Source organism: Symphalangus syndactylus, chromosome 20 (genome assembly GCF_028878055.3).
Source record: "Symphalangus syndactylus isolate Jambi chromosome 20, NHGRI_mSymSyn1-v2.1_pri, whole genome shotgun sequence".
NCBI lineage: Eukaryota > Metazoa > Chordata > Mammalia > Primates > Hylobatidae > Symphalangus > Symphalangus syndactylus.
Window position 1 is genome coordinate 42,078,164 of NC_072442.2, and position 25,907 is coordinate 42,104,070.

General features: G+C 54.1%; 2 protein-coding genes across 3 annotated transcripts; both read right to left on the reverse strand.

The window, feature by feature from the left end:
• Positions 1-8,117: 8,117 nt before the first annotated feature.
• KRT15 (keratin 15) lies at positions 8,118-13,289 on the reverse strand. 2 transcript variants are annotated; one of them, XM_055256375.2, is made up of 8 exons: positions 12,729-13,289; positions 11,479-11,561; positions 11,200-11,356; positions 10,493-10,654; positions 10,269-10,394; positions 9,856-10,076; positions 9,022-9,047; positions 8,118-8,493 (listed from the first exon to the last, which is right to left on the reverse strand). In XM_055256375.2, the coding sequence occupies exons 1-8, from the start codon at positions 13,224-13,226 to the stop codon at positions 8,396-8,398; spliced, it is 1,371 nt and encodes a 456-aa protein (XP_055112350.2). In that variant the 5' UTR covers positions 13,227-13,289; the 3' UTR covers positions 8,118-8,395. The 2 variants fall into 2 exon arrangements, with proteins under 2 accessions (XP_055112350.2, XP_055112351.2); XM_055256376.2 differs by lacking the exons at positions 8,118-8,493; positions 9,022-9,047 and having other exon boundaries at positions 9,852-10,076; positions 12,729-13,144; positions 13,184-13,226.
• Positions 13,290-18,040: 4,751 nt separating this feature from the next.
• Positions 18,041-23,973, reverse strand: KRT19 (keratin 19). The gene is made up of 6 exons (XM_055256092.2): positions 22,195-23,973; positions 19,609-19,691; positions 19,261-19,417; positions 18,797-18,958; positions 18,561-18,686; positions 18,041-18,421 (listed from the first exon to the last, which is right to left on the reverse strand). The coding sequence occupies exons 1-6, from the start codon at positions 22,612-22,614 to the stop codon at positions 18,167-18,169; spliced, it is 1,203 nt and encodes a 400-aa protein (XP_055112067.1). The 5' UTR covers positions 22,615-23,973; the 3' UTR covers positions 18,041-18,166.
• Between the last annotated feature and the right edge of the window lie 1,934 nt (positions 23,974-25,907).

A 25,907-nucleotide genomic window follows, 5' to 3' on the forward strand; every position in this document is an offset into this window, starting at 1 on the left:
GGCTCTTCCCCGGAGTGGACACCTTTTATACACCTCCATAGGGGCTGGATGTCTTCTCTCCTCCCTTCCCCACCCTCTGACTTGGTGCCAACTGCACTTCTGTTTCCCACAAGCTTAGTTACCTCTGCTCTCTCCAGGGTGGGTTGTGCCTTTTGGGGGTGGCTTTTTTTTTAATCCTTAACAAAAGGAATGATTCAGAGGGGACAACATTCTGCCTGAGACTGCCCTCTTGACAAGTGAATTCTGTTTCACCTCCACTTAAGAAGTTCACTGTGGAGGCTCTGAGCCCCACCCAGTATTAGGACAGGACCTGAGATGCAGAGGCCTGCCAGGAGCTTCTGTGAGGAAAGTGGTGGCTGCAGAGCGGCTCGGTGCTTTCAAGGTCACCATAGCCCTCGCCCTTCCTTTTTTCTATACCTAAAACTTCTGACTGGGATGTCCTGGATCCTTCTGAGCACTTCATCTACTCCAGGGGCCCCAGCAACTCTGATGACAAACTTCGCTTGGTCCAATAAAATCAACTGCCTTGAAAGTATTTAGACTGAGAAAGAAATAGCTCCAAGGCCATCAGAAAAAGTCACAGTGACAGAGACCTTAAGGAATCGTAGGGACCATCAGACACAGCTGTGGAAACTCAGGCATGGAAAGAGGAGGTGGCCCTGTCCATTACCATAGCGAATATTGTCAGAGCCCTCACCACAGGCAGGAACTGGGTGAAGTTACTTTACACTCATCATCTCATTTAACCTTCACGGCAGCCCCAGGAGGAGGGTCCTACTATTGCCCCCATTTACACATGAGGAAAATGAACCTTAAGGGCAGAATCAGTACTGAAATCCAAGTCTGGTTCTGTCTGACGCTAAGGTGCATTTTTTTAGGTACATTTTTCGTACAGCAAAATGTATAGATCACGTGTCCAGCTTGATGTCATGCACGGATATGCACGACCTGTGTAAACACCACCCAGGACATTCCCAGCGTTCCGTAAAGGTCCTTGTACCTTTTCCCAGTCAATTACCTGACTCCACACCCCTGATGTAACCACTCTTCCAACTTCTGTCTCCACAGACAAGTTCAGAGGTCCTCAGCTAGAGGCTGCTTTGCTCCCCAGGGGACGTTTGACAATGTCTAGGAACATTTTGGTTGTCACAACTTGGGGGTACTACTGATAGCTAAACACCAGGGATGCTGCTAAACATCCTATAAGGTGCAGGACAGTCCCCGCAGCAAAGAATTATCAGACACAAAATATCAATAGTGTTGAGGTTGAGATGCCTGGGTCAGTCTGGTCCTTGGGTTGAATCACTCCATTACACTGACTGCTTTAGGGCACAGCCACATCCAGGAAGATGGCCCTGTAATAAGGTGAGCAGGGTCCTTTCTAGTACGCCAGTCATATGAGGTCTGTCCCAGCCAAGAAGCCACATAAGAGGATGTGTGACACAGGACCCGAGGCCAGGGTCTCTGCTTAGGATCCTGAGATGTGGCTGAGAAACTCAGGGACTGTGTAAGAACCCTGCCAGAGGCAGCTTCCCCATTCAGGCCGGGAGAAAAGGACCTCAGATGGCATCTGTGAGGCCAGGATAGAAGGTCCTCCATTCCAGGGCTGACAACGGAGGGCCCTGAACTCCGACTCCCAGGCCCCACTCACAAGCGGCCAGGGTTGCTGCGATGGCATCTTGGGAGCAGCTTTCTGGCCCGCAGCAGCTGCAAAGGTCTGGATGATACCATGCCAGGGGCTGGGTGGGGTGGCACAGGCATGAGGTTCTCCTGGAACCCCCTTCACTGATTCAGCAAGATCAGAAAGGAGAAATCTGAGTCAGGGCTTTCTGGGCCTTTGTTTTCTGGGGTAGAGAAGTGGGCCTGTGCTTCACACAGGGGTATCAGCAGGGACAGAGCCAGGGCACGTTGCCAGTGTTCTAACAGCCTGGCAACGCCAGGGATTCGGGCTGACCCCTGACCCTGCCCGGCCCTCCTGCCCAAGCTGATGGCTCAGCTCTCTCTCTCTCTGAAAAGGGGTGATTCAGCCCAAAGCAGGAGCTCTTGCTCTCTCGGTAGAGGATCAAAACTGACAAGAAGGTGATTAATGGAACCTGCCAGGCCTGGGGTAACAATGCCCCAAACCTCCCAGGGCTGACAAGCAGGTTCAGGCCAACGCCTCTTAGAGTAACAATGCCGCAGATCTTCCAAAGCCCCAGTAACACAAACACGGAGTGGCCCGTGACATTCCTTCCTTCGCGGGGTCAGGGCACAGCCTCTCCCCGCTTAGCGGGGACTTGTAATGCCTTGACACAGGACTGCCTTCCTCCAACCTGCAGTGAATCCCAGAGCCCTCTGGAAGGAAGCTGGACAGAGATCTAACCAGGGACCCATCTTTTTTCCTATTTCCACCCTGGTCCTAATGGAAGAAGGAGAGAGCGCTGGGGCTGAGGCACTGCTACCTCGTCTTAAGCTTTCCGCTTTGCTTTTTGGCAAAAACAACAACAACAACAACAACAAAAAGAAACCCAATGACTGCGGTCTCCTCCCAAGAACGTTTCAAGGGAAGGAGCAGCAAAACTGCATTCATGAGTACCCCCTGCAAGCAAGGCTGGGCTTAACACACTGTCACCAAGTCTCACAACGGGAGAGGGTTTAAATCAGCCCCATTTTATAGATGAGGCAGCCAAGGTTCAGGGGAGGGAAAGTCACTTATCCAAGGACACCAAGAAAGCAAGATTTAGACCTGGCCTCTGGCCTTCTCTACCCTGATGACATCTCAGCAGCCTTGCTGTGAATTCGGATGTATGATCTCTGAATGTTTTTAAACTCTTGTAATTCCGTGAGTAATAAGGGTGCTAGGAGCATCTTTGTTCTAATATTTAGTCTTTAAGCCCAGTTTCTGACATAGAACTTTTACTACCTTAGAATCTCCTAGTGAAGGGAGCATCTTCTGTTCTAATGAGGTGATTCTTGGTGAGCTCCCAGAGGGAGGCTGGTCACCACAAAGACTTTCAGCCCACCCCATCCCTGGTCCTCCGGGAACGGGAGAGAGGCCGGACACGGAGTTTGTAATTGACTATGGCTACGTGATGAAGCCTCCATACAAATCCTTGAACTATGGGGTTCAGAGAGCTTCCAGGTTGGTGAGCAAGAACACATCCATGTCCCAGGAGGATGGTGCACCCCAACTTCACAAGGACAGACGCTCCCGCTCTCAAGACACCTCTGCACCTCGCCCTGTGTATCTCTTCATCTGGCTGCCCATTTTTATCCTTTAAAATACTGTTTGTCATAAATTGGCAACAATAAGTATACTGCTTTCCTGGGTTCTGTGAGCTGTGCTACCAAATTATTGAACCCAAGAAGGGGGTCATCAACCCCTTGTGGTGATTTGTAGCCAAGTCAGACAGAGGTTGTGGGTCACCTCAGGACCTACTCTTTGCAGTTGGCATCTGAAGTTGGCTGTGGGGGCAGCCTGGTGGGGCTGAGCCCCTAATCTGTGGGGTCCGTGCTAACTACAGTTAGTGCCAGAATAGCATTGACTTCTAGGACACCCAGTTGGTTTCAGAGGATTGTTTGGTGGGAGGACACAGAACTGTTCTATGTTGAGCATGGGTATAGATAGGAAAAAGTAGGGGTTCTTTTCTATATTCACATTCTATATATGTTAAAAGATTATAATAAAAATAACACCAGCTAACATTTATTGAAGCCTGTATTAAACACCACAGATGTAATCTCATTTGGTCCTCAAAGCCACTCTATTGTTTTTATTATACCCTTTTCTCAGGTGAGAAAGCTGAGGCCCAGAGAGGTTAAACACTTCCCAAACTCGAAAGTGCAATTGTGTCCATGGTAAGCCCCTTTCAGGCCAGTGCTGGCACCATCTCCATCCAAGCAAGGGTATCTTCTCTGGCCTTTCCCTTTCTCAGGCCAACCTGTCTCCCCAGGCCGGGCCTGTGGACTGTCCTGCTTCCCGCCCGTGGGAGTGCTCATTCAGCACAAAATTGTTGTAGGAACTTTCTCATCCAACCCCCTCATGTCACCTGTGGGGAATCTGAGGCCCAGAATGCCAAGGCCCAGACTACTGAGGCCCAGGAATAAGGGGAATAAGGGGGGGAAAATGCATGAATTTCCAGCTGTACCACCAGCTCATCATGGGACTTACATTGAAATGATTTCTAAGTTTCCTTCGGCAAGTTCTTTCTGAGTCGCTGATTCTCAAAGATTTGTCCACAGTCATTAGATTGTTTATCTGCAGAGGTGAGGCTTCAACCCTGTCGCTCAGATTCTAATCTGGAATTCCTTGCTTGGATCAGGCACCTCTCTCCCTGGACTCCATGGGACCCAGAATCCAGGACGACCGACCAACCTCAAAAAGGGTCTCAAGGCTCCTCCACAGGGAAGAGGCCTCACCTGAAAGGCAACCCCTCCCCAGAGAGTCACCCCAGGCCCTCTGGGCAGCTCCCACTCCTCAGAGATGCCTGCTTGGCACAGCACCACCCAGAAGTCTTTCAAGGCTAAACCTCAATGCCTTAGGCTCTTGCATTTCTACAGCACCCAACTTTTTAAAATCCCTTTTACACCACCACTGGCTTCTCAGATACCCAGTGAGCTCAGCAAGGGCTTTGGACAAGATAGACCTGAGTTTCAATCCTCCATCCACTACAACTCGCTGTGTAATCTTGGGAAAGTCACTCAACCTCTCAGTGCCTCAGTGGTCACCACTGAAAAATGGGCACTAGATGAGTTAATATTCCAGGCTCCTCAGATACCTGAGACACAGGAGGTGCTGGGCAGGCAGGAGGTTGCTACTGCCTCCCTTTTACAAATGAGGAAATGCAAGCTCAGCATTGCTCAGTGACCTGTCAGAATTCCTCTGAGCCTCCACCCGGCAGGGACGCATTGCTTTGCTTCCCTTCCCTTTCTGGTCTGTACCGCCAGCATGGTGCCCACAGCAAGCAGGCAAATGAGAGGAGGTGAATTTCCTAGTTTATTTCTCCCACTCCATGTCAGGTTCCCTGACGAAGGGATCTTTGCTGAATATACCCCCAAATCCTGCTCCTGGCACAGGAAAGCTCAGGATAAATGCCTGAGATGCTGTTTCAGGGATATTTTGTCCCCTGGCTTTAGGTGAGGATTGGCAAAGGTGAGTGGTGTCCAATGGGGTCACCCCAGCTCCAATTCAGGAGAGCTGCAGGTGGTAATAGGAAAAAAATCTCAGGAGAAAAGCTGTCTGCTCCTTATTTCCCCCTGTGCTGCTAGCTGCCCATGGAGGGACAGGTGGCCAGGTGGCCACCAGGTGGGCACATGCCCAGCATACTGATGAATGTCTAAGACAGGAAAAAGCAAAGGAGAAGCAAGTTCACGCATTAAACAAATATTTATTTAGCACTCGCACTGAGAATTCAGCAGTGAAGGCAGTGAACACAGTCCCTGCTGTCACAGGCTCCCTTCTGAGGTCCCAGGATACAGATTGTCTCATAGAGACCCTCAGGATCATCTTGTCCAGCCAGACTCCCAATTGAAAAGTGGGGAAACTGAAACCCAGAGAGAGGCAGGGGCCAGCCACAGTCCTCAGGGAGATAGCAGCAAGCATGTCTTATGGCTGGTCTAAGAAGCCCAGCCTGAGCAGAGGACACACCCAAGGCCCTAATCTCTGGTCAGAAAGCCGCCCTCTCTCTGTGGGGGGAAGGGAGGGGCATCGCCCACTGCCTGCTTCTCTGATTGGCTGGAAACCAAGCCTGACCTCCACCCAGGGCAGTCAGAAGGTGTACCCTTGCTGCCAAGAGACTACTTAAAGGCTCAGCAGGGCATGAACCATCCCTGGATGCGGGTGTCTCACTCCAGGGCCAGGCTGGGGACAGGATTTGGCAAGTTCCAAGGATTTCTCTGACAGCCCCTCCAGGCATCCCAGGAGAGCAGAAATAGGTACTTCAGGGAGATAGGAGATTTTCCTCCTACCCTTAAGCCAGAGTCTGGCCCGGAGAGAAGGCACGCTGGACGCAGCCCATAGGCGAAGTCATCTTGCCTCTCTGCACCTTTCACAGAGGTTGTTAGTTTTGGAAATCAAAGGCTGAGAAAACCCTTTGCTGGCTGTTTGGAAGGCCTGAGACCTCTTGACAGAGGCCTGAAGGCCAGTGAGGCAGAAGCAGCAGCCAGGCCACCAGCTTCCACCGGCAGGGACTGAAGAGAGGTGGGAAGGAGACTGGCTGTTCCCAGGACGTGGGGGATCTGGCAGCTAGCTAATGGTTTGGATGTCAGGGTGAACTTAAACCACAGCATGAGAGACTAAGGTTAGAAATGAGGACAATCTTTCTGATGTTAATGACTATATGGCATTTGGCATGTTGCCCACAGAGGTTAAAAAATGGGTTTCTGTCAGGCGCAGCGGTTCACTCCTATAATCCCAGCTACTCGGGAGGCTGAGGCAGGAGGATCACTTGAGGCCAGGAGCTGAGACCAGCCTGGGCAACAGAGCGAGACCTGGCCTCTTAAAAAAAAAAAGATGGGTTTTAGATTTTTAGTTAGAATATCTCTTAAGAAAAGTGTTGCAGCTTCTGTCACCTCACGACTTAAAGGGCAAAGCGAGGGTCTGGAATCAGAGCGACCAGTCCCAGACCCAGCTTCACCATTTCCTGGTTTGTGACCTCATTCAGGTTACTAAACTTCTCCAGGCCTCAGTTTCCTCTTCTGAAACTGACGCTGAAGGCTGATACTAACTTAAAGAGCTATTGGAAGAGTTAATGAGATGGCATCCTGGAACGCCCAACCCAGGGGCTGACATATCATAGACACTCACTAAATTCCATTTCCTTCCTCCAGCCCCAGGGAAGTCTCACCTGTGTGTGTTCTCAGGAGACACACTCTTAATTAAATCTCCCCTAGAAAGAGCAGGCACTACTTTATCTTCAACCAGGGGTTTGTGGGGAAGGGGTTTTGCACAACAAGACACATGGCGACCCTCTCAGAGGGCTTGACCCTTCCCCCAAAAGATCAGATTCTCCAAAGAACAGAAGCACCTCCAATCTGCTATTCCCAGTGAGACGAAGAAACCGGTTCTCCCTCCCCACCCCCAATCCTCACCCCAGGGCCTCAGCCAACCCAGCCTCTGCACCCAGAGTTCTCTGCTTCCTCATTTTCTGCCCTCTGTTTGGGATGATAAATCCAAGAGCTCAGAGAAAACAGCCTGAGACCAGAGGCCACAAACAATGTGTGCATGGATGCTACTGCTCTAGCAGGACTCTGGTGGAGATGCCGGGGATGGGGGAGCAGGAGCAGGATTTGGATTAAGGAGGCTAAGAGGGGTTGATGTTGCTTTCAACTTAATCTTGGGAAAATCTAGGAGGGCTTCCTGGAGCTGGTGTCTTTCCCTCTGGGCAATATAAGTACCTTTTGGGAGGAGGCATCAGCTTCAGCGGGGATGGGGGCCAGCTCTGCAGGGGAGTCAAATTGGGAACTGGCTTGGCCACTCTGGAGGTCAGTTATGCCTGGCTAGAAAGGATGGGAGATTAGAGCAGCACATGTGGTGAGGGTCAAAAGCAAGGAGCAGGGTCCTGGCAGCAGGCTGTGAAGAGGGCCCTGGGGTCCTACAGCAAGCCCTGGTCTTGGAGTCCTACGGACATAGGCCCACGCCCAGCCCTGCTACTTATCATCCATCCACAAGGCCCGGGGCAAGTCATTCTCTCTGCCTCCAGTGACCTCATCTCTAAGGTGGGAATAATAAATCCTGACCACCTACAGTGGTGAGGATTAAATGAGCCCCATGGGTGGGCATGCCTGGCATCATGCCAGCCATGGGATGGTGAACCAAGACAATCAACGCAATCAGTCACTTGGTAAGTATTCATAATTATTAGATGTCTTGAGTTCTGTGCTGGGTACACCAAACTCTTCTTAGGGAACCTCCCCACCCTCACTTCCCTGGTCACCCCATGGTGACCCAGAAGAGCAAATTACCTGAGTAGCACTATGTTTGTCCCAGCCACCAGTGCTCTGGGTACCCAAAAGAATTGTGGCCATGCAGGGAAGAGGTCAAAGTAGGGGGAGATGTCACCATGTGGACCCTGGGTCTCCTCAGAGGTCAGAAGCCAACCAAGACCCCATCAAGAAAAACTGGACATACTGCCAAGAGGTATTTGCAAAAGGAAAAGTAATTCTTTATTGCATGAACAGACACTGCACAAATGAGCTTGTTACACAATACAGCTGCACCTCCTTGCTCTAAAGAAGGTGGGGAGAGGCAGACGGGGAACAGAGCGCATGCAAAGCCCTGAAATAAAAGACCGAGGGGCCCTTTTCAGCTCTCTGAAGGCGGGGACTGGAGTTCGCGTGTACAGGCCCTCTGGCCGGTCCTCCACTTGGCCGGATGAGAGTGGGGAGTGGCGAGGGACGTTTCTCCTGCAATGGACACTTAGATTTCTCTCTTGCGGGAAGAAACCACCTTTCCATCCACTGACTCCTCTATGTTGATGCGGAAATTGCTGCTGCTACCGCCACCTCCCGAAGAGGCTAGAGAGAGAAGGAGCAGGCTTTAGAGTGGGGGAACCTCCCCTCTCTCCCAAGGTGGCCAGGACCTTGGCAGGGCTCTGGGAAAACCAGACAGCACCCCTGAGAATGGCCACGGGCCAATCCCTCAAGAGCTGCCAGAGATCTGGTGTTGAATTCCTCATCACAGAGATGGGCAGTGGCGATGGCAGGTATGCCCGGCAGGGAGCAACGATGTCAGGGTTTTTCAAGCTGCACATGAAGGGGGATGAATTGTGGGCATCTTAGCGGAGGTGTATGAAGATAGGGCCTGGGGGAGAGACATGCCCTGAATGAAGCCTACTCAACCCGGAAGTTTCTCAATAAATCACCAGCTGCAATCTCACCTGGGGCTGAGAGAAGGTCCCACGGGGGAAGAGGCATCTAATGGAATGGGAATGTTCCACCTAATGGGATGTTTGGGCTCTTTCTCCTTCCTCCCTATTCTGAAGGGAGTGGTGGCTTCAACATCTCCCCTCCCCACCCCACACCACAAGAGTAAAGCCTTCCTACCTTCCCTGATGCCAATGCCAGCCATCCTGAAAGAAAGAGGGAAGCTGATTTAAGCAAAGGGCACAAGCTCAAGTGTCCCTAAGGGAAGCTCATGTAGATAGCTATGCAGTGTTCTTCAGACACTACACCACCACCACCCACACATCTGACTCCTCTAGGGGTGGGACATCCTGCTAGCCCATCCAGGCCTGCTACCCCCAAGTAGACAAATTCTTTTTTTGTTTTGTTTTGTTTTGTTTTTTGAGATGGAATCTCACTCTGTCACACAGGCTGGAGTACAGTGGCATGATCTCGGCTCACTGAAACCTCCACCTCCCAGGTTCAAGTGATTCTTGTGCCTCAGACTCCCGAGTAGCTGGGATTACAGGCAGCCGCCACCATGCCCAGCTAATTTTTGTATTTTTAGTAGAGACGGGGTTTCACCATATTAGCCATGCTGGTCTCGAACTCCTGACCTCAAGTGATCCACCCGCCTTGGACTCCCAAACTGCTGAGATTACAGGCATGAGCCACTGAGCCCGGTCAAGATTCTGAACTACAAGAATACCCATCTATTTCATGCAGAGAATGGAATGAGCCCTAGATCTTAACTACCACTAGCCTGCCAGCCTCTATCATTTACGGAAGAAGCACGGATCCAGAGAGAGGAAGTGACCCGCCCCAGGTAACAGCCAAGGACCAGAGTGCAGAGTCCAGATCCTCCCTCCCTCGCTCAGTTCTCTTTTCACAGTCCCTCAAGGCTACTTAGGGCCACCCTGCCATTCCCTTAGGATGACCCTGCACCCCAGCCACAAGCAGCCCTCATCACTCCTTCCCCTGTGCCCAGGCGCCTACTTGGCATCCTGGCCCTCGAGCAGGCTGCGGTAGGTGGCGATCTCCTGCTCCAGCCGCGTCTTTATGTCAAGCAGCATCTTGTACTCCTGGTTCTGAGCCTCCATCTCGCATCGGAGCTCACTCAGCTGGGCCTCAAGGCCACCGATGAGCCCCTGGATCTGCTGCAGCTGCGTGGCATAGCGGCACTCTGTCTCGGCCAGTGAGTTCTCCAGCCCAGCTTTCTGGGGGAGTGACAGATGCATAGACACATCAGGCTAGAAAGGAAGCCACTGAGGGCAAGCAGGGAGGGGGCGCTGAATGGAGTTCAGGGAACCACCTCTTGAGGGGGCTTCAGAACTCCAAGGCTTAACTAGCTAGGAAGGGTGGGAGCTTCTACCATCCAAGAGGCTGGGATGGGGCGCGGATGGCCGTACCATGCTGAGCTGGGACTGCAGCTCGATCTCCAGCTCCTGCATCGTGCGTCTCAGGTCTGTGATCTCCGTCTTGCTGGTCTGGATCATTTCTGTGTTGGAGGCCACCTCTTTGTTCAGCTCCTCAGTCTGTAGGTCATGCACAACAGAAGTGAGCCCCGGGGCCTCCTCGGAGACTCAGGGAGCTGGGGCAGGCAGGGCAGGGCGGGGCAGGAGATCAGGCCCACCTTGCTGAAGAACCAGGCCTCCACATCCCGGCGGTTCTTCTCCGCCATGGCCTCATACTGCTCCCTCATCTCTGCCAGCACGCGGGTCAGGTCCACACCCGGTGCTGCGTCCATCTCCACGTTGACCTGGCCGGCCAGCTGGCTGCCAAACTCCTTCATCTCCTGCAGGATGCGAGGGACCCATTTAGAGACGGAGAGCAGAAGAGAGACCTGAGAGTCTGGCCTCACACATGCCAATCCTGGCTCTGCCCCTAACACACCCCAACCGCTGTTCCCCGTTGCACATGAAGAGGTTTGGTCACATGGACCCCTCAGCTCTAAGGAGCTCTCTGCTGCTGTAGGTTCTACCAAGGGAGGCCCCCAAGACTGTAGGGCCCTGATGTGAGCTCACAAAGCCAATCAGGAAGTCAGCCATTCGTACAGGCCACCTGGCCTGGCTGTGGGTCTGGGCTACCAGAGGACACTGCCCCTTCCTCTCCATGAGGACACCTGGTTTTGTGGGGTAGGTGTGCTTCTGAACCACTATGCCCCAGGCCAACTATGAGGAAGTACCAGCAGCCCCACTCTGCCTCCCACTGACTTAATCTCCTGAAAATCTGGGAGGGCTTCCTGGAGCCGCTGTCTTTCCCTCTGGGCAATTTAAGTGAGTTTTGGGAAGAGGTTCCCCACCTCTCTCTGGTTCAGGGGTGATGGGGGCCAGCTCTCACCTCCTCGTGGTTCTTCTTCAGGTAAGCCAGCTCTTCATTCAGGCCCTCGATCTGCATCTCCAGGTCAGTCCTGGCCAGGGTCAGCTCATCCAGGACTCGGCGCAGGCTGTTGATGTCAGCCTCGACGCCCTGGCGCAGGGTCAGCTCATTCTCATACCTGAGGAGAGAGAGGGAGGCCAAAGAAGGAAGTGGGAGGGGTCTTGGCTGCCTGAGTCAGAGCCAGGAGAAGGCCAAGTAAAGTGGGCAATGCAGGAAGAGGAGAGAGACGGGGGAGCGCACTTGAGCCTGAAGTCGTCCGCAGCCAGCCTGGCATTGTCGATCTCCAGGATGACCCGGGAGTTGTCAATGGTGGTGGCCATGATCTGTAGGAGACAGAGTCGGTGTCTAGAGGACTCCTCTCTCGCCCCTGCTGCTCTCTGCTCTTCACCCAAGGCCAGACCCTCACTGAAAATCACCCCTCACTGACAATCACCCCTCTGACACCACCAACAAAAATCTGCACGGCCTCTGGGGTAGGCAAAAGTCCAGCCTCATCTTTCAGTGTCCATTTCTTGTTTTGTCCCATACCAGCCTCCTTGAGACACCTGAGGAGTTGCCTTCCTTGTCTCCAGGGCACGAAAGACCAAGGAGGCAGTATTGCCTATGGGAATTGGTTGCCCAGGAGAGTGGGGGAGTGGGGTGCAGCCAGCTCTGACAATAGCTCTCTCAGAGACACTCCACCAGCCACCCTGTGGACAACTCATGGTCACTGCCTCCTGCACACCTTGGACACAGCCATGGATCTACAGAACATTCCAGCCAGTAGTAACCTGGAGGGCAGCTAAAGAGGGCATTTTACGAATGACGAACCCAGTCTCCGGGAGTAAAAAGGTGAGTGAGTGGGTGGCAGAATGTGTAATGAGTTCCCAGGTCTCCTAAGACCCAACAGTACTTTTGGCACAAAAGACCTCTTTACAGGAAAACACAAGAGCTTCTGGCATCTGGGACTCATGAGGCTACACTCGTATCCCATTCTTGCAAAAGAGGTAAAGGAGTACTTTATGCAGAAGCCTGCAGGGTGTCTGAGGTAGGGAGGGCAAGTTGCTCTTTTTTTAAATTATTTTTATTTAATTAGATACAGGTTCCACTCTGTCACCTAGGCCGGAGTGCAGTGGCACAGTCATAGCTCACTGCAGCCTCTAACTCCTGGACACGAGCAATCCTATCACCTTGGCCCCCCAAAGTACTGGGATTACAGGTGTGAGCTACTGCCTCTGGCTCTTTATAATTGTCCCCACCTGTGCCCCTGTTGGTCCTAACCAGATTCCCAAGACCCCTCCCTCCCTCCCCCAGCACCACCAAGTTGAGAAGATGTGCGCTGGCCTCTGCACCTGGACAGCAGGTGCATTCCAAATTTGCTGAGGTTACACACCAGACAGTCATTGCCTGGGCAGGAAAGGATTTCCTCGAGTCAGCAGTAACACTGACATTAGAGCTGTGTGCAGGGTACCAGCCACCTGCTCCCCTCTCTTTGACATCCGAGGACTCACCTTGTCCCGGAGCTCTTCAATGGTCTTGAAGTATTGGCTGTAGTCGCGTTCCGGGCTGGTCGGGGCCTGCTTCTGGTACCAGTCACGGATCTTCACCTCCAGGTCAGCATTGGCCTCCTCCAGGGCACGTACCTTGTCCAGGTAGGAGGCCAGGCGGTCATTGAGGTTCTGCATGGTAATTTTCTCATTGCCAGAGAGGAGACCACCATCGCCACCATCAAAGCCACCACCAAAACCCCCACCAATGCCCCCTCCAAAGCCTCCACCAAAAACACTACCAGCCCCTCCACCAAAGCCACAGACCCTCATGCCACCCCCATATCCTCCTCCTGACCCCGAAGAGACAAACCTAGCAGAAGAAGCTGAGATACTTCGGCTTCCACCTCCCCCAGAGAGACACCCCCCACCAAAGCCACCTCCCCCAGCCAGAAGGGAACCCCCTCGGGTAGAGCCACCCCCAAAGGTGGAGGAAGAAGTTTGCAGAAATGTGGTGGTCATGGCCAGGTAGCCGGAGCCCCTGAGTTCTCAGCAAACCCAAGAGACGCTGGCAGGAGGTACCAGGCCAGGTTGCACTCTGGGGCTCCTTATATACCCCTCAGAGGGTGTTATGGGACCTCGTCTCCTCCCCCAAAGCAAAGCCAACTCCTTATGCCTTCCTGACAAACACAGCTGCCTGCACACCTTGAGTGGCTCGTGTGAAGTTTTTCTCTTCTATTTTTTTTTTTAATGCAACAAAAGAGATGATTCAGAATTAATAGTGTTTTTCCCCGGGGCACGGTTTTAACACTTGGATTACAGGTTCATCTCTCCATGCCAGAAGAGAGCAGCAGGGAGCAAACTCTCATCACAGCACAGCTACCAAGGCCTCTGCCTGTACAGAGAGCAGCTCAGGCCAACTGTGCCCTCAGCGGGACTTCTCCACTTCCCTGAGCCCTGAGCCTCTCCCCAAGAGGACAGCTCCGTGTTCTCAGTTTGGGAGTCCACTTCCCGATCATTACACTGTGTTATCCAACTCAAAACCCTGTGAGTGAGTGAGTGAGTGAGTGAGTGAGTGAGTGAGTGAGAGACTGCAGGGCTCAGGGAGAGTGGAGGCCCTGGGGATGGCAATGCAGGGCCCCTGGGGGCAGGTGGAGGACAGGAACCAGGGACCTTGAGTAGTGTTCCAGCTGAGGTGACCAGAGAAGCCAGCATCCATCCCTTCCCTGGTGCTGCAGATGGACTACCCTCCTCCCACCTCTACTCCCCTCCTGCCATCCTCCAGCCTGTGTCCCTGGCACCCTCACAAAAGCCCAGCAGGCTCGGGGCTGACAAGGGGATGACTGATGATCCCGACACCTGCCAACTGCACGGTGCTGAACCTTTGCTCGCTTCTGGGATGTGTTGGGGCAAACCTCCGCTGATAAGGCCGGGGCAAGTTCCAGGAAGCCCCTGCCTTCTCCAGGAGAGGCATGTCGCTGCTTAGCAGGACCAGATTAGCCCCCATCTGTCCTGTCAAGTGCTGGCTGGGGAGGGGCCACTGCAGCACTGCAGAAGGCTCTATGTGCCTGCGTGCTGTGGAAGGGAAGAGACGGGAGACTGGCAGGCAGGCTGGAAGACATCAGAGATCTTGAAGACCAAGGCATCACTTCACACAGATGGGGAGTTGAACACTCAGGAGAGCCCTTTTCTCTGCCACCAGCTCAGGGACACCTGACACCTGTGGGCAGTGCCACTTGGAGGTGTGGCTCAGGCCCCTGGACCTAGCTCCAGGGCTTACAGAAACACAGGAAGAGGATTCCTAGCCCAGGTTGCAGCATGGTGAAGTGGACAGGGCTCTGGAGTCCCTCAGGCCCGGGTTTAAACCCTGGCTTTATCAATTATCATGATAAGACTGTGAGGCCTGGGTTCAAATCCTGGCCCTACCAATTACCATGGTAGGACTGTGGACATTTACCTTTTTAAGTCTCTGTTTCCCTGTGGCAAGAGGCACTCTCAACTCTCACTTCCAGGGAAGCCCTGCAGCCCAAGAGCCCCCATCCTGCCCCCTCCTGGATCCCCACCCAGGTGCCAGACATGCAGGGGCCAGGGTGCATGACCAGCACCTGGGCCTGAGTGCCCTCACCAGGAGGGGCTTTGTTGCTGGGCATCAGAACATGCCCTGTGAGCCTGAGCATGTTCTGAGGCTCAATGGCATCGATTTCCGTAGCCAGCTCCTATGGGGCAACGCAGGTTGTTCTTAGGTTCTTATTTTGCTATAATAGCATAATCCTTTACTTCTACCCTGCACTTTGTGATTTACAAAGCACTTTTGCATCCATCGCCTCTTCTCATCCTCACAACAGAGGGTGACCGCCGCCCAAGATTCAGAAGGAATGAAATTGAAACTTGGAGAGGTGAAGCAACTTGTGCCAGGTGGCACCACTGGTAAGGGACAAAGCCAGGACTCAAACAGGTCCTCATACCCTCAACCAAACAGGGCACAGGGAAAGAGTCCTTCCTGCAGACCCCAAATTCCTGCGTCTGAGCTGGGCTGGCAAGGGGAACTGCCAGCCAGCAAGGCTGGGGGTGCGTTCCTTCTCACCCAGCTTCGCAGCGAGCCTGGCCTCCAATGCTGGGCACAGACAGTGTGGTATTGTCTCATGGGTGGGAGGGTATTGTCTTTTCCTCCAAAAGAAAAATAATCAAACTCAGATCATCCAGAGCTCATTAAAAGCCTCTGCAGACATTGTGGCCCCAGCAATTAACACAAGAACAATTACTCGCCCTTCACCCCAGGGTGAGGAAGGGCTGGACCCCAGCCAGATCCCCCTCTGCACCTGACTCTCCTCCAGCAGCCCCTCGAGGTGGCTTTCTCTACACTCACAGGCCCAGGCCAGGGGCGGCAGCTGCCCCCCTCACTGCCCCATGCACAAATCCCTGGTTTCAGTCCAAACCGCTACTGTGAGCTCCAGATCTGGGTGGGGCCCGGAGCCTCCTCATTAGCACCAGGTGGGATGGCCTTGTGAAGATAAAGCTCTGTCTGGCCCCAGTCCAGGCTGTAGCCCCGGGCCCTGACCCAGGCAGCCTGCCCAGGATGCTGTGCCAGTTTCTGACCTTTGCCCACTGCAGCCAGATGGGGCCATCTGTGGAGCCGGCCTTTTCTCCTTGGAATGAGGCAGTGCAGCCCAGTGAAAAGAAACTCAACCTGTCTGAGCCCGGTTCCTGATTTAAACTTGGGCCATTAACACAGACTTCCCTCAGGGCCATAGTGAGCATTTGAGGGCACAAGGAGAAGGAAGTCTCCAACAACCGTAGAACCCTCCCACACCTCTCCTGTTCCCCAGGGAAATGCCAGGGACAGGGGGTGTGACCTGGAGCCCAGAGACTTACCTTTAAACCCCTCTTTTCCCATTTACCAGGTGTGCAGCTTTGGGTAATGCCGCCTCCTCTCTCTGAGCCTTAGTCTACCAATCAGGAAAATGGGAATAACTCCAGCCCAGCCTGACTCTCAGATGGAGCAAGATGACTCGCAGGAAATGCTCAACAGACTGAAGTGGCCGCGATGACCAGCAGGTTGTAAAGGCACTCCCCCCAACTTCCCCACTCCCCTCTCTCTCCTATCCCAGGTCTCCAGGCTGAGACAGAAAAGTGTCCCCAGTCCAGCCGCACCCTGCAGTGTGCACACACAAAGACAGGCTTCATTCCTGACACTCAGGCCTGAGACCTGACAGTCACCTGCCCCACCTGTGTGGGCCCAGACCCCGCCCCGCAGCCACATTCCAGGGGCCCCTGAGGCAGAGGGAAGGTTTCAGCTGTGACAAGGGAGGCTTTCACGGGCAGGGACAAGTGCCTCTGGGCAGTCCCAGCTGGGGGTGCAGCCAGGCCTCTCCCTCCAGCTCCAAGGCTTCCTGAGAAGTTAAGTGGGGGGTGGTGGTTTGTGGGTGCTGGAGGCCAGAACAGGACAGCTGGGTAGGGGATAGAAGCGGGTCCCAGTCCAGGCTACATCAGCGGGGCTCTGGGGTTACATGTTCATAACCAACCTGAGACCCACAGGAAATGGAGGAAACAGCTCCTCCTTCGGGACTGCCATGGCCGTGATGGGGTCTCCGGCCTCCTTAGCAGGGTGCTGAGTACATTTGGCAGCACGCGGGCATGGAACTAGTGTCCCTCACTTGCCCCCATCACTCACAGGGTTGGGCCTGCAGCCCTCACCTCTCCACCAGGAAGAAGTGGGACTTCTTTTGGGGCCTCTTCCTTACCTTGAAGGAAGGTAACTGCCTCAGTTCTTGGCAGCTGAGGTGTAAACCACAGGAGCAGGGCCATACCCACCCAAGGGCAGAGTTGTACCAGGAAGCTGGGACTTCGTTCTTTTGCTGGCCCAGGGCAGGCCCCAGGCAAGCCAAGGTTGGGGGTCTCTGCGGGAGGTCTGGGTCACTGCTGAGTCCCATTCTGGGCTCTGGGCCCAGGTATGGGCTGGTGGGCGTTAAAGGGCTTATGCAGGGCTGCCCCAGAAATGGGTGAATGTGTTAGTGCATGCACACACACAACACATACTGACAGGTGCAGCCTCCCCAGCCTTGCTCCAAGCGAGATGCCTGGCCCCAAACCCCCAGTTTCAGTAAGGTGGAGAAATGTGTCAGGAGGAACTGCCCCTAGGGATCCCCGGCCTGAACCTTCATAGGGAACAAGACTGGAATGTCAGCAAGACCGGCACAAGTGGTGTCAACTCCAGCAGACCACCTGGCTGGGGATGGCACCATGGGCTAAGAATCAGGCAACTTAGGTTCTAGTCCTGGCTCTACCATGTAGTTGCTGTGTGGCCTTGGACAAGTTACGGACCCTCTCTGAGCCTATTTCCTGATCTATAACATGCAGCTCATACTAACTACCTTTTAGGGCTGTTTTTAATTCAATGGCACATAGTAGGTGTTCAATAAACATTAATTTCACACAGATACCTCAACGCCCTGGGGAGTAGAGTAGAAGGAAAACTAAATCTAGAAGCAAAAACAATTTCAAATCCCACCTTTGCCATGCATTAGAGCAGTTACATATAGAACAAACCACTTCACCTCTCTAAGCCTTAGTTTACCTTTGTAAAATGGAAGCAACGCTTATTTCATGAGGTTATTTTAAGGAACGGGTTAAATAAATGAAGACTTCTGCAAACAGGAATTACCATTACAGGCAAAGTATGTGAGCACCCTCCCCTCCCTTTCCTGGGACAGAGTGAACTTTGGTTCAAATAAAACCTAAACAGGGCCAAGGCCTGACCCATCTCTCCATGGGCTGAAATAACAAATCGAACGACCCATTCTCTCCATGGGCTGAAATAATAAACCAAAAGTCCTTCCTCCCTTGGACCATAAAATTTTATTGGCAGCTCAGGAGAAGAGCCGGGGGTAAGGGTCCCTTCCTTCCCATCCCCCTACCCAGGAGACACCCTCCAAAGGACAGCAGAAGCCCCAGAGCCTGCTGCCTCAGAGGACCTTGGAGGCAGACAGGTTGTTGTAGTGATCTTCCTGGCCCTCGAGCAGGCTGCGGTAGGTGGCAATCTCCTGCTCCAGCCGCGACTTGATGTCCATGAGCCGCTGGTACTCCTGATTCTGTCGCTCACTATCAGCTCGCACATCGCCCAGCTGGGCTTCAATACCACTGATCAGCGCCTGGATATGCGCCAGCTGGGCTCCAAAGCGCGCCTCTGTTTCTGCCAGTGTGTCTTCCAAGGCAGCTTTCTGAGGATAGGGAGAGGGGGTTGTGACTCAGCAAAGCCTGGTTCCCAGAGAGGGCATGGGCACAGCCACCGGCCAGGCTGCCCTAGGCTGCAAGGGTATAAGTGTGCATTGCACAGGGAAGCAGGGGGGGGACACATACCATGCTCAGCTGTGACTGCAACTCAATCTCAAGACCCTGAAGGGTGCGCCGCAGGTCAGTAACCTCTGACCTGCTCATCTGGAGCTGCTCCGTGTGGCCAGCGACCTCCCGGTTCAATTCTTCAGTCTGCAGAGAGAGGAGGAAGAGGGAATAAACACTGAGGCAGACCTTCGCGTAGAGAACACCAAGCCCTTCCCTTGCTAACCCCCAAAGGGTGCCTGCTTCCCTCTGCGTACCCGGCTGGTGAACCAGGCTTCAGCATCCTTCCGGTTCTGCTCGGCCATGACCTCATATTGGCTTCGCATGTCACTCAGGATCTTGGCGAGATCGGTGCCTGGAGCCGAATCCACCTCCACACTGACCTGGCCTCCCACTTGGCCCCTCAGCGTACTGATTTCCTGAAAACATACAGCAGAGATGGGCATGTCAGGGCCCAGACCCCGCTGGGCCTGGCCCAGGTCACTTCCCCACCCTTCAGGCCAAAGGGGCTTAGTTTTCAGGTGCAGGCCTAGTAACTAGCACTGGGGGGCAGACTGGGTCATCACTGATTCCTCTTGGAACCCTGGGATCCATGATCCCACACCCAGGGCCATGGTGAGGGTGTGCCAAGTGTTACCATGGTCAGAGAATACAGAATAAAAGAGTCTTCAGCCCTGGGAGGTTAGGGAAGGATGGAAGAAAGGCCCAGCTTGAAACCCACCTCCTCATGGTTCTTCTTCAGGTAGGCCAGCTCTTCCTTCAGGCCTTCGATCTGCATCTCCAGATCGGTCCTGGCCAGGGTCAGCTCATCCAGCACCCTGCGCAGGCCGTTGATGTCGGCCTCCACGCTCATGCGCAGAGCCTGCTCCGTCTCAAACCTTTCAAAGGAAATAGTTGCAGCCATGCAGAGCTTCCTCTGCATCTCTGAAGACTTCCCTACCTCCCCAGAGTTCAGGAGTCCATAGGGGGGTTAGCTTCAGGCCATCTAGGCTAGGTGAGGGCAGATTCCAAACCCCTCAACCCCTACCGCAGTCCTGGCTTCTGCAGCCCCCAGGACAGAGACACTCACTTGGTTCGGAAGTCATCTGCAGCCAGACGGGCATTGTCGATCTGCAGGACAATCCTGGAGTTCTCAATGGTGGCACCAAGAATCTGGAAGGCAGAGACAGTGGTTGGCACCAGTTCAACACACAGGCACTGCCCACTCACTTTCTTCCCAGAAGAGAGAGGGGAGCAAATGAATATACCCCAGCACCCTAGAGACCAAAGCCCTAGCCAACATCTGCCACCCATTGGACCGCTCTCTGGGAGGCCCTGGAAACAGTCCATGCCCGGAAGCTGGGGCAGGAGGAAACACTGGAGCCAGGGGGACTTGGGCGGGGGAGGGCAGGAAGGTAAGCCTGGGGAGGAAATCTCTGAGACCTGTGTGCAATGAAACTCTAAATGGCCTGAAGGGGGTCTATAAACCAGACACAGGGGAGGTTTTGTCTATACCTGCCCCCCCACTGTGCAAAGCACATTTTGCCCCCAGGGAAGAGAATCCCATTTGTTGAGTATCAATTATGTGCCAGGCACTTTGAATCTCATCTTTTATAGCTTCTGGAACCTCACTGCTAGGTCAGTGGGTACTCCTATCTTACAGAGGTGGAAACTAAAGTTTAGGATGATGCCTCATTCAAGTTTACCCCAACCTGAGGTCTTACTGACCTAAGGGGCACATTCACAACAGCCAGCTTATAATTGATTAAGGTAATTGGGTTCTGTTTTTCAAAGAGTAGGTCATCACTCATTAGTCAAGGCACCAGGTGGTGATTGCATAGTTTCGTGTTTTTTTGTTTTGTTTTGAGACGGAGTCTCGCTCTGTTGCCCAGGCTGGAGTGCAGTGGTGCAATCTCGGCTCACTGCAAGCTCCGCCTCCTGGGTTCATGCCATTCTCCTGCCTCAGCCTCCCGAGTAGCTGGGACTACAGGCGCCCGCCACCACACCCGGCTAATTTTTTTGTATTTTTAGTAGAGACAGGGTTTCACCGTGTTAGCCAGGATGGTCTTGATCTCCTGACCTCATGATCCGCCCGCCTCAGCCTCCCAAAGTGCTGGGATTACAGGCATGGGCAACCGCGCCCGGCCGATTGTGTAGTTTTTCAATGCAACAGAATAGGCTACAAAATATCAGAGGGGATTTCTCTTAGTATGGTGAGAATTGTTTCACCCATTTGTGTGTGTGCGTGTGCACACATACACAGAGAGGTGAGGAAAAGAATGCGTAAAATGTACTTATTGTGGCAATTTTTTTTTTTTTTGAGACAGGGTCTCACTCTGTTGCCCCAGGCTGGAGTGCAGTGGCACTGATCACGTACGGCTCACTGCAAGGCACAAGCCACCATGCCAAGCTAATTCCTTTTTTTTCCTTTTTTTTTTTTGAGACGGAGTCTCGCTCTGTGGCCCAGACTGAAGTGCAATGGCGCAATCTCGGCTCGCTGCAGCCTCCGCCTCTTGGGTTCCAGCAATTCTCCTGCCTCAGCCTCCCAGGTAGCTGGAATTACAGGCATGCACCATCACTCCCGGCTAATTTTTGTATTTTTAGTAGAGACAGGATTTTACCATGTTTGCCAGGCTGATCTCGAACTCCTGGGGCTCAAGCAATCCTCCCACCTTGGCCACCCAAAGTGCTGGGGTTACAGGCGTGAGCCACAGTGCCCAGCCCCTGTAGGTCACAATTTTACAAGTGTGTAAAGCACTGTTTTTGTTGGCTGTTGACATCTCTAGCGCTTCCTCCTGGTCTGTGGGTCTGGGTCTATGCCACGAATACAGCACTGGAAAATATTTTGGGTATCTGTGTGTTGGGAGACCCAGCGTGTGCGGCTGTAAATGTTCCATGGCTTCTGATACATTTCTTCACGACCCGATAAATTTCTCCTTCCCCGTGGGTGGAGACCAAGCCCTACCCCTCAGGCCCCTTAGGGTTCCCCTGTAAGAGCCTGTGACGCAGATCCGTTCTTTCCCCGACAGGGAGCTGCCACTGTACCGGGTCCTCCCCAGCAGAGGTTTACCAAGCCTCCCTCCTTTACTCCGCCCAGGGGCCACGACCTGCCCTCCCATTCTTCCTAAACGAATGGGCCCCAGGGCGGGAGAGTGGGAGGAGGCCAAAGCCTGAGAGGGATGAACACCAGACCCTTCCGGCCAGAGAAACGGAATGCAGGAGGCCCCACGCTGCGGTGGCAGAGGGGGCAAGACTGGCCCCGGGTGGACCAGATCACCAAAGCCAAACTCTCGCATCTTCTTGCGGCAGCGCGGCCCCTGGCCTAGACCTCTGGGCACTCTACAGCCAGGTCCCATCTCCTCCCACTCTTCAGGCCTCGCTGACCCGCGTCCCTTCTTCGTCCCGGCGCTCCGACCTTGCCCCCGCCGCCTCCTTGCCCCACCCACTTACCTGCCCTGCCCAGTTCTCCTCCCCTTTCCACCACCCTGGCCTCTACATCCAGCCCCGAGGTCCTGCCACGCACGTCTCCTGTACCCCTTTACTCGGCCCCACCTGTGGACCCTCCCACGTCCTAACGGGCTCCCGCCCGCCGCCCCGCCTGGAACCTCGCCCGGCCCGCGGGGCTGGGTTTCCGCGGCAGGTGCACTGCACTTCCCGCGGCCGGGCCTCCGCCCACCTTGTCCCGCAGGTCCTGGATGGTCGTGTAGTAGTGGCTGTAGTCGCGGGAGGGCCCGGGCCCCTGCTTCTGGTACCAGTCGCGGATCTTCACCTCCAGCTCGCCGTTGGCCGCCTCCAGGGCGCGCACCTTGTCCAGGTAGGAGGCCAGGCGGTCGTTGAGGTTCTGCATGGTGAGCTTCTCGTTGCCCGCCAGCAGCCCGTCGGACGCGGTCAGGACGCCGCCGTAGCCGCCGCCGTAGCCCCCCGAGGAGGACGAGGACACGAAGCGGGCGGAGGACACGGACACGCCGCGGCCGCCGGAGCCCCCGTGTATGCTGGGCGCGCGAAAGGCGACCCCCGGCCCAAAACGCGCGGAGCCGCCGCCCAGGCCTCCGAAGGACGACATGGCCGACGACTGGCGATAGCTGTAGGAAGTCATGGCGAGGCGGAGCACGGACGGAGCCACCCTGGTCTCAGAGGCTGCGATTCGCGGGAGGAGCAGCGAGGCCCTCACCTGGTGCCTTTTATGCCAGGGGCCGGTGGAGGGGGGAAGGGAGGAATGGTGTCAGGGGCGGATATCTGAGCCCTGAGGAATTTGCAGGCTCCTGAGAGCAAATATGGGCGCTCTCCCCATTGGTCAATTCCCTCCCCTCCCAGAGACCAGAGGCCGCTGCCCTCCAGAGCTGCCCCGCCCCGGTCCGCGCAGAAGCTCCGACCCGCACTCCCCCACTCTCGCTCTGCAGACCCTGTTCTGGCCTTTCGCCCATCAGGGACGTACTTAGACACCCCGTCCCTGGAAGGCACATTCTGAGCCTCACTCTTTAAGATCACCCAGAGTTTGACACCACTGGGAATTACAGTCCCTCTGGGGTCATATTCCTACACACCCCTGACCCAGTGATTTTGTTTTTGTTTTTTTGGAGGCAAGTCTCTCTCTGTCGCTCAGGCTGGAGTGCAGTGGTGTGATCTCGGCTCACTGCAGCCTCCACCTCCCGGGTTCAAGCGATTCTCCTGCCTCAGCCTCCCGAGTAGCTGGGGTTACAGGCGCGTGCCACCACACCCAGCTAATTTTCGTATTTTTAGTAGAGACAGGGTTTCACCATGTTGACCAAGCTGGTCTCAAACTCTTGACCTCAAGTGATCCACCCGCCTGGGCCGCCCAAAGTGCTGGGATTACAGGCATGAGCCACTGCGCCCAGCTCCAGTGATTAACCATTGAGAGTGCTCCCTGTTAAGAGCCCCTTACTTGCGATCCTAACCAGCCCGACCCCCACAAAGTGCATTCACAGATTCCTGCACTCCACTGGAGATTACAGCCTCTCAGAACCTGCTTCTTGGGAACACCCACGCCCAACTCCCCTTTTGCCCCCTCTGACAAAGGCGCCGTTTCCCGGATGAGGGCACTTTGAGCTGCACGAACCCAGCCCTCTCAAGACAAAGCTGCCTCACCTGCTGTCGCCATTCAGTGCCCCAGGTGACAATAGTCTCCTGAGAACAGCTGCAGGGAGCGGTTCTGGCAGCTGACACCTTTGCAACACCAAGCTCCAGCCTGATCCCCACTCTGGAACCCTCAAAGCCCACTCGTCCCTGGCCACCAGGATGATCCCCTCCCTTCCATCCCCCAAAGCATGCGTTCATTCAACCACACGAGTATTGGGCTGCTTTAATACTTCCAAGATGAGGAAGCAGAGCCTGGGAGAGGCCAGTAACTTGCCCATGAGGCATTTAGCATCTGCCACTGAAAGGCAAACATAGGATGAATCCCTGCCCTCCTTGTTAGAGGGCTGCTGAATGCATGTCCTCATCCTTGTATAAAGATGAGTGCTTGAATGAGCTGGGCAGAGCGACATAAAGTGCCCGGGCACAAGGTAAGGGTTTTGACAATAGAGGCAGGGCCTTCCTCCCCATGCAGCCCCACCCCTTACTCTGTTCAACAATTCCACCCACCTTTTTGGATCTCTTTGGAGGGCCGTGACGCCTGCCAGGCACTGCAGAGCACTGCAACAGCCTCACCCCAGTTCCTGTCCCCGATGACCCCCTGTCCCCAGAACTGTCCCCATGGTTCCTTCTTGTCCTTATGGCAAAGCATTCACCCAGGCTTGGAACAGAGGCCTTCCTGAGAAGGTGTTAAGGGAGACAGGTCAGTCCCTGCCCATCTCTGGGCCTCAGTTTTCCCTCATGAAAAGAGGGGCAGCCCAGCTCAGCCCTCCTCTCTGTGTATTATCACCTGGGTCACCTGTGACTGGTGGAGACTTGTCTCCAGCCTCGGAAACCTAGGTTCCCAGCAAACTACCTTTTAGCTGCCAACTCATCCTTGAACTGGGGCAGGAAACCCCATAAATACACACCCCTAACCCACCAGGAACCGCTCTGAGCCCTCAGGAAGGCCAGTCTGAGGCTGTTTAACTAGTGAATCAGTTGCAGAAGGACTGAAGGTCTTTGGAGAGCCCAAGAGGGAAAAAGGGGAGTCCAAGACCAGCCATAAAAGCCAGCGCCCTGGGACTGGTCTGCTCTGAGTCATTCCCTTATCTGGCCCTGATGAGGAGGCCTGCTCCTTGTTAGCAGGAAGGGAGATTGGCCAGATAGTTGCCATGCACACCAAGCCCCAATAGGCAGCTCTGTTTTTCTGGCCTGATAGGAGGGTCTGGGGAGGGACTTTGTATTAAAGGGCAAAGAATAGAATCAACAGTTCTATTCGTAAGATTAAGGTGTTCTGAGCTCGCTAACCTTCAGAAGCACTTGGAGTCCCAGGCCCTACTGTAAGACCATAAACAGAAGGACAGTTGACTATAGGGTAGCACAGTTTACAAGGCCTTTTCAGATCTCAATGGATCCTCACAGCAGCCCAGTGGAAAAGGTATTCTTATCTCCATTTTACAGATAAGGAAACAGAGGCTCGGTGAGAGGCAGTAATTTGCTGAAGGTCCACCGCTAGGAGTATCAGATTCCAGCCTCCAGCTTCTTGACCATCAGCCAAGAGTAACGGAGGCCCCGCTCTCCCTTCCAAGGAAGTCTCGGCCCCCAAAACAACTCCTTTGGGTGCCTTTCCTCAAAATCTTATCATGCCAGTGCCAAGGGCAGCCAACCCCAGACTGAACTGTTGGCTAGGCTAGGGAGAATACCTTGTTCCCGCTCTCTGGCCAGAAACAGTGCCTGGCCATGAGGTATGTGGCCTTTGGCACTTTCTGATTCATCAGGAACTCAGGAGAAGAGTCTGTAGAGGCTGCCCTACCCAGAGATGGGGGTCAAGTTGCTCCTCCCATTCAGGAAACAGTGCTCACAACCAGGAGGCTCCTGTCAGCCTCTGGCTTCAGGAGGGCAGAACCTGGTCAGAGGAGAAACCATCCAATGTTCACGTCTCCAGTCTCAGGTCTGGGGGCTGCAGAAGAGGGGTACAGAGAGTCGGAAGTGATGGGTATGGAATGGTAAGCTCAAAGGGATCCCAGGGAGGATCCTGCCCAGCCTTCCCCAACTAGATTCTACAGAACCCCAGCACTATGAGATCCCTGTAGGAAAAGAGATCCCTGTCAAATAAGATCAGCAACTCTGCTCTCTCTGACTCTCTTTTGGAGTTTCACAAGGCACAGTACCAGAAGCCCTGGAAACCTCCGTTCCTCATTTGTCAAATAGAGATGATGCTAATGATGATGAGGAGGAGGATACCTATTTCAGAGGGTTGCTTCAAGTGATAAACATAATGGTGCTTGTAAAAGGGTTATCACAACACCTGGC

Coding starts and splice junctions, on each gene's coding strand:
- KRT15 (XM_055256375.2), bottom strand. CDS start 13,226: ATGACCACCACATTTCTGCAAACTTCTTCCTCCACCTTTGGGGGTGGC. Junction 11,562..12,728: donor TTGAAGAGCTCCGGGACAAG/GTGAGTCCTCGG, acceptor TGTCTCCTACAG/ATCATGGCCACCACCATTGA. Junction 10,077..10,268: donor TGCAGTCCCAGCTCAGCATG/GTACGGCCATCC, acceptor TCACTCCCCCAG/AAAGCTGGGCTGGAGAACTC.
- KRT19 (XM_055256092.2), bottom strand. CDS start 22,614: ATGACTTCCTACAGCTATCGCCAGTCGTCGGCCATGTCGTCCTTCGGA. Junction 18,687..18,796: donor AAGCCTGGTTCACCAGCCGG/GTACGCAGAGGG, acceptor CTCTCTCTGCAG/ACTGAAGAATTGAACCGGGA. Junction 18,422..18,560: donor TGCAGTCACAGCTGAGCATG/GTATGTGTCCCC, acceptor CCCTATCCTCAG/AAAGCTGCCTTGGAAGACAC.